Source organism: Marmota flaviventris, chromosome 6 (assembly GCF_047511675.1).
Source record: "Marmota flaviventris isolate mMarFla1 chromosome 6, mMarFla1.hap1, whole genome shotgun sequence".
Lineage (NCBI taxonomy): Eukaryota > Metazoa > Chordata > Mammalia > Rodentia > Sciuridae > Marmota > Marmota flaviventris.
The window spans coordinates 106,868,172-106,881,078 of record NC_092503.1 but is presented as its reverse complement, the minus strand read 5'-3'; the positions used below and the strand labels follow the sequence as shown (position 1 = coordinate 106,881,078).

The 12,907-nt window shown below is 35.4% G+C and overlaps 1 protein-coding gene across 2 annotated transcripts in view; it reads left to right on the top strand.

The window, feature by feature from the left end:
• Positions 1-276: 276 nt before the first annotated feature.
• Positions 277-12,907, top strand: part of Cd2ap (CD2 associated protein) — a 129,510-nt gene continuing 116,879 nt past the window's right edge. The window contains exon 1 of one of the 2 annotated variants that reach the window (XM_071613330.1): positions 277-705. In XM_071613330.1, the coding sequence (XP_071469431.1) occupies positions 702-705 (4 nt within the window). In that variant the 5' untranslated portion in view covers positions 277-701. The remainder of the gene's footprint in view (positions 706-12,907) is intronic. The other variant, XM_027938246.2, reaches the window with a different exon arrangement.

Below are 12,907 nucleotides of genomic sequence, written 5' to 3'. Positions count from 1 at the left end.
AGACAAAACGCCCTACCCAGATGTTCTGAAGCTCCGCGGGGAGGAAGAAGCGTAGCTTCTTTATACTGCTCTCTCATCCGCTCGTGGCACCTGGACGCGGGCGGCGCGCGACCCAGGGCAGTGACGTCCCCGCAACTGGCAACAGCCCTAGCTCCGGTGCTGGGTAAAAACTCCAGCACATCGGGGGCGGGGCCAAGAGAACGAGGACGTTCTCGCGAGATTTCCCTCATCCCGGCCCATCTCCCCGCACCTTCCCGGCTTCTGTCCGGCTCTTTACCTCAGTCTTTGGCGTCGCCTTGTAGGACGCCAGGCCCTGAGGGAGCAGCTAGGGGCGGGTTCTGAGGCTGGGCGGGCGCTCGGGGTTGGAGCTGGCGGCCTGAGCGAACCAGCGCGTCCCAACTCCTGCGGAAGCGACAAGGGTGGGAGAGTCGCAGTCTGGGCGCGCGGGGGAAGGGCCCTCCCGCCGCCGTGGCTTCGGCGGAGGCCAGGCGTGAGGAGTTGCCATCGTCGCTGCCTCACGGGCCGCGTTGAAGAGACTGGCCGGATAGTGTCGTGGGCGGATGGAGGCGCCTGCTTGCCCCACCTGAGCTCAGGAGGGGCCAGAGCCGAGCGCGGGGCCCGCCTCCTGTCTCAGGAGCGCTCGCGCGAGCCAGCGGAGGAGGAGAGCGGGTGCCGGGCTTCTTCCCGCAGGAGTCCCCAGCATGGGTAAGGTTGGGCGCTTCCCGCCGCCGGTCCAGGCCCTCTCGAGCCGGGGAGGCGGTTCCCTGGTCAGCCTCAGTGGGGACGCGACGGGGCTCAGCCCCCGCGCTGCAGCAACCTACACCACCCTCGCTGGCGCCCCTCCTAGTCCTGCCTCCCACCTTGTTCTTCTCGCGGTGCTCTCGGGCGCTGACCTCTCCGCCCCTTCTCCTGTTCACCTCAAGGTGTGGGAAGGAGGGCTGGGACTCTCGACCACCTCTCGGCGCCCACTGCCCTGCGCCGCCCTCTTCGGATGGGGGAGGGTGATCGGAAAACTTGACAAAGTGGCACTTTGTCTTCTCTGAGGCTTTGTATAGATTGGACTTTTAGGGACATATAAGTACACATTTTGTCAAAGTTTTTTTTTTTTTTTTCCTTGCTGAAACTTGCAGCAAGAGATGACTCGAGAAAAGGAAATCTATAATATGTATTTTAGTCTGGATCTACCTAGGCAAATATGCTGGTACTTAAACATTAAATCTCCTCCCCAACTGGGTTGGAGTTTGGTAGGATTCAGTATTGAACCCGGTGAGGAGTAGTTTCCTGTTTGGAGTTAGACTTCCTTGCTAGAGGAGAGAAAAGTACAAAGCCTTATACGTTGTTGCTGTGTGTTTTAAAAGTTTTATTTGGAATTAGGGAATGTATTGCAGTTTGGTTTGGAAAGTTTTGTCAAGTGGTGTAACGATTCTTTTGATTAAAAAGTTCAGTGTAGGCTAGGCACTAATTCCTAATTCTTTAAAATTTAAAAGCATTTTTTTAAAAGAATATTTTAAAAAATCAAATTTGGGCCACCATAAGGGAGAGAACGTTCTGTGAGAGTAAATCCAAGTTTAGTGGAGTAAATCAGGAGGACTCTATCACTGCTTCCAGTTGAGAGTTGGTGTCGCTTCATATCAACAAACCATTACCGAAATGAATAATTCATGAAACTAACAAATGATTTAGTAGCAGGACAAATAGAGTACTGCTGATGTGGCACCCTCTGCCCACCCTTTGCTTTGTGCATGATGCTTTGAACAGTGTGTATAGGCACTTGCCTAGCTATTCTGTTTTCTTAGATTTTCTATTTTTATGTTCCCCTCACTTACCACCTGTTCTCAGCTACCTTTTATAAACAAAGTACTCTTGAACTCAGAAACAGTAAAATAAAATATTTGCTATTTGGATCCTTCGAATGAATTCCTTTTTAATTGATTAGTTGAGCTTACAGGGTAATTGTGGGCTTATTCCTTTAAGCATCAAATTTTAAAATCACTAACTGCTTTGGATGAAAATTATACTAAAATTAAATGTACAACTCGATCTAAAATAGGATGTAGAATATAATTAAATTTATTTTAATTATATAATTTGTTACTTTTTCAGTTGCTGGTGTGCCTTGAGAATCTGTTAGATCATATATAGGACTTGATCCAAATGCTAAATAACATACTTCTTTGCATTTTTTTCCACATTTTTATTGGTGTATTGTAGTTGATAGTATTTGTTAACATTACTCCTTTCCATTTTGAAATTATTTAAATAGGTGCTTTCCCCCCTACTTTGCTTTTCTATGCTTGTAACTGTAATTAGTGTCCCCCTTCATTCCCCGTTTTCTTTTTTTTTTTGACTGTGTGGAAATCATGTGCAAATTTGTGATTATACATGGGGGAAAATCAGTAGACCCTTACTGAACAGTGTGAGGTCCTCTGGTGGGAAAAGTGAATGAATACCAATACTTGGACATTATAATATCTATTTGGCCAGAGGTCTTTTCTTAGTGAGTTGTTACATTCTGGATAAGTGAAGTTTGGTAAAGTTCCACGTTAGCATACTGTCATCTTGACTACTCAATTATGAACTTCTCTTATTTGGGGTATTTGTTGTTAAAATGAGAAATATTTGTGAAACATTTTCATATGAATGTATACTTTAAATTTATTAGTCATGTAACCATATTAAAATCCTCAAGTTTATTTGAAGGAGTTTCCTCTTTAAGGTTCATTTGCTTGGTTTTTTCATCAGCGATCTTTTAAGATGTAGCCTAAAATATTTACATGGGGTTTTATATAATTTGTCAAAAATGAAAGAAAAATTGAAAATTTTTTTGAGAGATTAATGTGGATACCTACTGAGTGATGGTTTCTGCACTTTAGTGATACAGTTAAGAGTAGGGGCCCTGGATAGGAATTTATTTCCTGAGGTCTCACCTATCTGTGTGACTGAGCAAATTACTTAACCTCTCTGTGCTTCAGTTTCTTGATCTAAAAATGGGATTCAAGTATGACTCTCATAGATGTTAGAATGCCTGAGTGAGTGAATACTTATAAAGTGCTTAGGAAGTTACCAGTGCTGCTGGATGTTTTCATTTTTAAATGATTTTCTTGATTCTTGTTGGGACCTTAAACAGAATACTGTCTTTCAAGGGCCAGTGAGAGGACATGAGTCTATACTAATGCAGAAATCAATAGAATTTTATGTAGTGTAATCTTACAGAAATTATGTAGAAAGATACTATTTTTTTCAGTATTGGTTATACTCTGAGAAGCTCCATTATTAAAAATAAGCTTATTTAGAAAAAACTTTTAAGTGGAATGACTTATTACTAGAGACATTTGAATTTTCTGTTAACCTGTTTTTATTTTTTATGTTTGTTAAATGTCGAAAATGTCTTTCAAGAAATATGAGGCTCTCGTGAAATAATTAGGGAACATCTTTGGGAGATACAAAGCAATACTTTTAAAAAAATTTGTTCCAAAAATACATTTGTGCATTTTGAAGTGAAATATGAAAGTAAATGGCACAGTGTTGCTAAATTTGAATTTTTATTTTTGAAAGAGTAAGCATATTTTAAGGACTGAATTTTTCTTAATTTCAGATACGGTTATGAGCTTTTGAGTTTAAATTTATTCTAAAAACTTACATATAAAGCATGTCAGTCGTGAAGTTTAAATGGAAACTTGCAGTGTGTTTAGATGATATATACCACACACACACACACACACACACACACACACTTCTATAATAGAATTTCTTTATTTTACATTTACATTGTACTATTTGGAGAAAAACTTGATCCATACAGATACATTAGCTTACATACAATAGGGGATACTTGCTAATTCAGCCTCAGGATTGACTTCAGTTACACAATCTAGAGCATAAAAAAGTAATAGGAAATTTTTCCCCCTCCCTGCCAATTTTTATACCTAATCCAAATCTGTGAAAACCCCTTTCTCTTTAATGGAATATCTTTCCCTGTTGTTAAATGTGTTTTGAGTATGGTAAAAATGTTTCATTTTCTGATGTGTATAAAGAAGTGGTATCATTGTGTCAAGGGCATAAAGATAGGCAGAGAAAGAGGTGTAATGATTCTTGATTTCACTGAGTATAGGGCAGACCTCTTTTCCTGGTAAATGGATGAATAAGTTGTAGACCTCTTTTCTTGGTAAATGGATGAATAAGTTGTCAAAGATCTGAACATTTTCAGAATTTATATTCAGAAAAGAAAGGGTGGAACTGTGACTTACTTGATTGTAGGAATTGATATCTACTATACAGATTTAACACCAACAGGATTTAGGTGCTAAATAATAGTAGCAGCCAGGCAGTAAGTCTTTCTAGATGAGTTCCCAACACTAATTTGGGAAATCTGGATTGAAGTTCAGTTATAGTTATCGTCAGCATGTCAACATCAGGGATATGTGTAGCAAAATTTAGTGTGTAGACTGGTGGAGCCGGTCAGCTGGGTGTGGGAGTGAGATGCTGGTTGGTAGTAAGCCACCAGGTAGAGGTTCAGGATGGCATTGTGAAGGGAGAAGGGAGGAGACAGGGTCTGGAAATAGGCCTTGGAGACCTAGCTACAGGGAAATGAAACCAGACAGGGTCTAGATTTTTTTTTTTTAATATTTATTTTTTAGTTGTAGTTGTACACAATTCCTTTAGTTTACTTATTTATTTATATGTGGTGCTGAGGATTGAACCCAGGGCCTCACACATGATAGGCGAACACTCTATGCTGAGCCACAACTCCAGGACCCCCCCCCCCCCCATCTAGTTTTTTTTTTTTTAATCTTTTAAAATTTATTTTTATTTATTTTTTTTAAGAGAGAGAGAGAGGAGAGAGAGAGAGAGAGAGAGAGAGAGAGAGAGAGAGAGAATGAGAATTTTTCAATATTTATTCCTTAGTTATTGGCAGACCACAACATCTTTGTTTGTATGTGGTGCTGAGGATCTAAGGAACCCAGGCGGCATGCATGCCAGGCAAGCACGCTACCGCTTGAGCCACATCCCCAGCCCCTAGTTTTTTTTTGTTGTTGTTTTTGTTTTTTAATGAGAAAAATACAAAATAGGTATTTGTTCTCCGGAATAAAAACGAGTTTGGTTATTGGAACTGTTTAGGATAGTAATACTGGTAAGATGTTGAGCTGCTCAGCTGTGGACCTGCTACTATGTTACCTATCTTGAGACTATATCAGTAGTCAACATTAGTAGCTGAATCTATAACTGAGATATAATTGGTTCCAAATAAATTTCGGATTTATGGCATCCTCTGTGTATCTAAAGGTTTGGGAATATTCATAGTCTGTAGCATCCCCTCTGTTTATTTGGTCCCAGGGATTTGATATGCCTGCTTTTTTCTTTGTTGCTTTTTTTCCACCTGGATTTTTTTCCTTTCAGATTGAAAGGAGAGCAGATCACAGAGTTGAAGCATGCTTTTATGTTTTAAAACAAGTATGTAATTCTCAAGGATGTTAAATAGTTATAACTACAAACATAAGAATAAATGGACAACTAAGGCATGAGAAACTTTAAAGTACTTTTAATTCGTGGTCTCTTGATTTCACTGAAGTGGTGTTAGGCTAGTTATTAGAAAGACCTTCATTGTTTTCCTTTTGGATTGATTATTCCTTTCTAGTACTTCCTCATACTCCCCCTCAGCCTTCTTTTGGGTTTGTTTTAGATATTTAGACTATTTTACAGACTTTGTATCACTACAAAGCAGTTAGAATTCCATTCATACTCTTTCTAGGAATTTTCCCACCTGAGACCATTTTAGCACCAAGTGAGGTAGGCATTTTCTTTTGGGTATGTTATATATATATATATATATATATATATATATATATATATATATATATATATATATATATATATGTTTGTTTATATATATATATATATATATATATAAATATATATAAATTTTTTTTTTTTTGAGGGGGGTGTGGGGCGGGGGGGTTCTTTTTTTTTTTTCTGGCTAAAGATGTTAATCTGGTATCAGACATGATAGTGTTATGGACTCTGTTTCCTGGAACCTAAATGTATCACATCAGTCCTTTCTAATAGCTCCAGTAGACTTATAATCTTCCAAATTTTGTGTACCCTAAACTTCCCATCATGATACTGTTTTTTTTTTTTTAATATTTATTTTTAAGTATTGTTTTAGTTTTACGTGGATACAATATCTTTTATTTATGTGGTGCTGAGGATAGAATCCAGTGCCTCAAGCATGCTAGGTGAGCACCCTGCCACTGAGCCACAACCCCAGTGCCTACTGTTCTGTTTTTTTAACTTACTTGCAAAACAGAGATAACTAACATGGGAATCTGAATTCAATATATCTATTTTAATACTTTATCAGTATCACTTAGCTCAGGTTCTTTTTTTTTTTTTTTTTCTTTTGAGGACAGAGTATCATCATGTTGCTCAGGCTGACCTTGAACTCCTGGGATCAAGTGATCTTCCTGCCTTATCCTCCAGATTAGCTGAGACTACAATCATATACCACCACCACACTTTTGGTTTAGTTTAGGTTCTTTTTGATGATTAAATGTCTAGGTAATTCTAGGTTCCAAGGGAGTTACTATGTAACTTCTAATCACTAGGGGTTTCTAGTAAAACAATACTTTTAAGTATTGTTATAGTAACAAACAATTACTGTCAACATTAGATGAAAGCTGTTTGGGTTGATGATGCAGGTTAGTGATAGAAGGCTTGCCTAGCATGCATGAGGCCCTGAGTTTGATCTTTAGCAACACCTCCCCCGTCCCCCCCCCCCCCCCCCCAAATAAAAAAGAAGTGTTAACAAAAAGTCATATCACCAAGGAAAGGAGCTACAGATGAAAGATCAATCAAGAAGTATTTGTCTTAATTTCTTTAACTTCTCACAATATCTGGATTCTGATATTAATGATCTTGTCTCTTCCTCCTTCTGATTCTAAATCTATTAGAATGGCTTAGTAGTGTTGTGATAGGAATAAGGCTTAACATAATAGGAATAAAATTTAACATGTGACTTCATTAGGAGTCCAAACAAGAAAGGGAATGTAGTATTTTAACAGGAGATATTCCAGGATCAGAAATAATAAACTGTAATAGGAGAAGTGTAAAGAAGATCAGAATATGAATTCTTTGCATTGGAAGGCAAATAAGATTTAGTCATCTCTCATTAGTTTGACTAGTGATGATACACGAGTATCATCAGTTCTGTTGTGTTAGTGTTCTGGCGTTGTGACAAAGTACCCGAGATAATCAACTTAAAAGGAGGAAAGGTTTATTTTGGCTCACAGTTTTAGAACTTTTCGTTCACGGTCTCTTGGCTGGTCACAGTGTAGTACATCATGATGGAAGCACATGGCAGAGGAGTCCTATTCATATGATGCCAGCTAGAAGCAAAACCAAACAAATAAAATGGCAGGGGTCCCAGTGTCCTTTAAAGTGTATACCTCCAGTGCCATAATTTCCTTCCAGTAGGCCCCAACTACTAAATATTCTACTACCTGCCAATAGCACCACAGGCTAGCCTTCAACACATAGGCCTTTGGGGGACATTCAAGATCCAAACTACAGCAGCAGTAGATAAAATATTTTTTCTTCTATTCCAGGTAATGCGTATTTACAGTGAAGCAAACTTTCCTTTGAGGTGATCTCTATGATATACTTTTGTCCCAAGTCCTGACTTCTCCCTTTTTTCTTTTTCTTTTTTCTTATAGTGCTAGAGAGTAAACGCAGGTATATTTTACTATTGAGGTACCTGCCCAACTGTTTTTATTTTTTGAGATAGGACCTGATTAAATTGCCCAGGCTGTCCTCAAACTTGCAGTCCTGCCTCAGTCTCCTAAGTAGCTGGGATTACAGGTGTAATTGTCACTGTGATGGGTTACATATGTATAATAAATAAAACAGAAAACCAAATAATGAAAATAAATAAATTGATAAATTATATAATTTTAAAATTTTTTAGTAATGTTGCAAAAAAAGAATTTGACATTTTAACCATTTTTTTCATTATGTTGGAGTAAAGAAAACACATTATTTCAGCATAAATTAAGTATAAAAATGTTAATGAGGTAGTTGACTTATTTTTCTGTCTTTGAAATCTGATTTGTATTTTACATTTATACAACATCTCAGTTGGACTAGCCCTGTGTTTAGTGCTCAGTCATTACCTGTGGCTTCTGGTTATCTGCTGAATAGTACAGTTTTAGGATGTAAACCTTATAGGTTTGTTGAAAATCTAATAAGAATCTATCTGAAAATATTTTTTTGTGATATTTTGCTATTTTGTTAGATATTTAATTAGTGATAACTTCTTATAATAACTTAAGTATATTTTCTCATAGAAAAAATGTTCATTTTAGTGAATTGTAATCACTAAAAGTGAACAAACAATTCTTTTATTAGAAGAATTTAATTTTACTTTTTGTATGTTTGTATTTTTCATGTATGCTTAGATACATGGAGAAACTCAAATGATTATTTCAAATATTTTCATGATTCTTAAGTGTGCCATTACAGGTTTTTCATTTGTCTTTGTAACTTATGTATTTCAAGTCTATTTTGAAATTAATTCTTCTATAGCAATTTCCCATGTTTTGGTAAGTTTAAAATTTTCTTTTTAGCTGATACTTTGCTGAATATTACTATTTAGAAAATGCTTATTATGCTAGGCATTGTATTGAGCATTTGATCCCCATAGGAGGTGTTATGACATATATTATTGTTCCCATTTTTCAGAAACAGGGATCAAAGTTACAGAGATTGTTACTCTCCCAAGGTTGAATACAGGATGTGGAGGTGGCAAGATCAGACTTGTGTTGGTTTGATTTTAAAGCATGTCTTCTTAATTGTTTCTTAAAACATTTTGGGAAAGGGAAATAATGTAAGTCAGCAGAGCAAGTAATATGACTATCTTAGTGTGGTTTAAAAACAAATTAGATGGGTGCAATGGTGAGGGTACCTGCAGTCTTACTTACTCTGGAAAGTAAGGCTAGAAGATCACTTGTGCCTAGTAGTTTCAGACCAGCCTGGGCTATACACTGAGAATGATTCTCATCCCCCTCTCCTGCCCCCCAACAAACAAACAAACAAAAATAACCCAAAGAAATTCAAATTTTATCACCTAAAAATTGTGGATTGGTATTAAACACTGTTCATGTGCTTGAGTAAGTGTTTTGTCTTATGACATGTTAATAAATTTTAACTCTGTTACACATTGGTCTTTTTTATGTATCCAGTAGGTTTTCATAGCGTTTTTTTAAGTGAGTTTTATAAAACTTACAGATGAACATTCATATGGTACTTTTTGGTCTGACTTGCACCATGCTTAAAACTAATTTTTAGTGTTTTCTTCAAGTTAAGACTGGAAAATAAAATGAGGAATGAAGAATACTTAATTGAATACTCCAACTTGTTTGCTCTTCAAATGGATTTTTAATGTTTGTTATCTTAAGAATTTATTTTGGGAGGAGGCATTTATTACATGGGCATGGTAATTTCTTTTTTTTAAGGAATTAGTTTTATGTCTTTAAATTTTTTTTTTTTTTTGTAGTTGCAGATGGGAAGTTTATTTTTATGTGGTGCTAAGGATTGAACCCAGTGCCCCATACATGCTAGGCACACACTCTGCCACTGAGCTTCAGTCTCAGTTCAATTTCTTTGTTTTTAATCTTAAATTCTAAGTAATTTTGTGAGACGAAAATCGCTATTGTTTTTTTTTTTTTAATTTTTTTTCTTTTCTTTTCTTTTTTTTTTTTTGTAATGCTGGGGATTGAACCCAGGGCCTCCTGCATGCTAGGCAAGCACTTTACCAACTGAACTGTATCCTCAGACCCGCTATTGTTTTTTAAACTTAGATTATATTTATTTTTGCAGATGTTTTTCACTAATCTAATTTAGTTACATTTCCTTTATCAGATTTCCTTTTCTCTTGGATATGTGATGAGAGGATATGGTGCCAAGCAAACCTTTGCACAGTATTTAAAATACAAAGGAGCGGGGGGGGGGGCTGGGGTTGTGGCTCAGTGGCAGAACACTTGCCTAGCATGTGTGAGGCACTGGGTTGATTCTCAGCACCGCATATAAATAAAGAAAATAAAGGCCCATCAACAACTAAAAATAAATGAATGAATAAATAAATAAATAAATCGAAAGTACAAAGGGAGGGGAGGGGTATGTAGTATTTGTTCTTGGTTTTAAGAATGACTAAATTTACTTATGTTGAAATCATATAAGAAATACTACTTAACAATTCTATATTTAACAAGCTTGAGAAAATAAATGGCAAATTATAATATAACGATAAGAGCATTTTAAATGAAACTATTATATTACTACAATGACTTTAGGGATAATATTGTTCTTTTTTATTAGTATTTTGACTAATGAATCCAGTAGCAATAAAATTTAATGAAATGTTATTCATGATGACATTAAGCAATGCTAATCAATTTTGTATTCTTCTATTTGTATTAAATACTGTATTGAACTCTAGAAATTATCTAATAAAGACTTTTGTTTTATGGTGAAAAGTAAATACTTAAGTTTTGGAAATTGAAAGTAAAAGTAAAAAATATATATTTAATGGAAATAGTTGATAGAAACATTAAAGTATATTATAACTTTCTCTATTTTGTAGTTTGTAATAATAAAGATTAATGCTCAATAGTAAAACTGGTAATTTTACAGACCCAGACCCAAGTTGATGCTGTTGTAATATTTATCTCTATTGTGTTGACCAAAACTAAAAATAAATATTCCCTATTCAATGCCCATAAAATTTATAACTGTTTAGAATTGTTGTGTAAATTGTCTATTTTTTATGAAGTGATTTTTTATTATAAAAAGTGCTTATTTGAGTAGAATAAAAATCTCTTATAATATTGCCACTAGTATTTTTTTTTTTTTTTTGGCATAGAAATTTCTGTTTATTTATTTATTAGTATTGGGATTAAACCCAGAGGCATTTTAACACTGAGCCATATCTCTAGCCCTTTTTATTTTTTATTTTGAGTTAGGGTCTCACTGAGTTGCTTAGGGCCTTGCTAAAGTTGCTGAGGCTGGCTTTTGAGCTTGTGATCCACCTGTCTTTGTCTTCCGAGTTGCTAGATCATAAGCATGTGCATCAGCTCTGAAATTTTAAAAATTTCTAGACTTTTTTTTTTCCTTGTGGTTGTTGTACTAGGGATCAAATCTAGGGCCTCATAAGTGCTAGGCAAGTGATCATCACTGAGTTACATTCCCAGCCCTTTTTATTTTTTGTTTTGATATGGGATCTCACTAAGTTGCAGAGGGTCTCACCATGTAATTGCTGAGGCTGGCCTTGAATTTGGCAATCCTCCTGCTTAAGCCTTCTGTGTAGCTGGCAATAGAAGTGTTCTCCATTGTATCCAGCAAGATTTTAAGATTTTAAGCTTTATTCTCAGACATTCTTTTTTTTTTTTTTTTTAAATACTGTTGATTTAAAAAAAAATCTGTTGAATAATTTTTTTTTTTTTTTTTAAACAGAAAATTTCCACTCACTATTTAGGTTTGTAACTTTATAGTATATCTAAGAACCAGCCTGGCCTAACTCTGTAGCATTTCTTCAGAATATTGTATTGACAAATTTCTTTGTGTAATCTCTTATGGCTCAGTTTATTTTTTATTGTTCATTCTGATAGGCTTTTTTGAGGTATTTTTGAGGTATTCAGTCTTTTGAGATGTTTGGAAGTGGGTTTCTGAGTGAACTAACCATTCAAATGCTGGTGCTATTGGAGGAAGCTTAGAGGAACTGATCAGTTAGATAAGCAAAATTTTAGTATTTGGTATTAGGACAGTTAATTATATGTTGGCAAACAAACCAACCCACCCCAAATAGGATGAATTGGTTTTAAAGATCTAGTTTACTGTCTAGTGTTTTTGAATGTAGTTGTAATCTGAAAAGAGTTGAAATGTTATAATAATATGTATAAGTTATAACAAACCACTTTTTAAAGAATATGTTAATTTTATTGGAAAATGTGTTCTCTTTTGGAAAAGTTGTACTTTTTGTGTGGAAAGATTTTGTTAAAATAAGGAGAATGAAATGTATAAAACTCATTCTAATATTATTTTCCTGAAAGATGACAAAAATAAATTTGAAGAATAGTTTAACATAATTTTAAGTAGTTCGTTGTATTGAATTCACATTTTACTGCTGGAATATATATATTTTTGCCATACCCCACATAACTCTATATAATCTTTTGAATAACATTACATATTATTTATATACATGAATATTATAAAGGATACTGGAGAACTTAATTCTCATATCCCGACGTAGACGTTATAATTTAAGTAGATTGCTAAGAATAAATAGCCCTATTAAATTGAGTATTCAGGAGTTTAATTACAGATAATATATCTAAGTCAGAATTTCTTGTTTTTTATACTTATTGTATGGAATTTTTTTGTTTTTAAGATAGTAAAGTGATGTCAGAAGAGGGGGATAACTTTTTTTTTTTTTTTAAATTGAGTTTCGTATTAGTAATTCAATTACAAGAGAATTCCTAGAGAAGTTCTTAGAGAAACGGGTAATAGTATTATAGCTTTTTTTATGGTGTCTTCAGGGATGAAACAACCTGTATTGCTCTTATTAGCTCTGCAAATGGGGAAAAGGTTCTATTGTATTTTTGGACAGGGTATCTCAAAGCTTTCTGTATCTCCTTAGAATGAAACCCTCACTGGAAGAGTGGCTAAAAAAGGAATACTGTTGCATAATTTGGCGTCTGCCATACTAGCATTCTATAGGAACAGTACACATTTGGATATCTATTTTTCTGATTATAAAATTATTCATCTTTGAAAGTTTAGAAAATAAAGAAAAAAGGAAAAAATGAACTGACATACTCCACAGAATGAATAGTTATTTTGATACATTGGTTCAAAT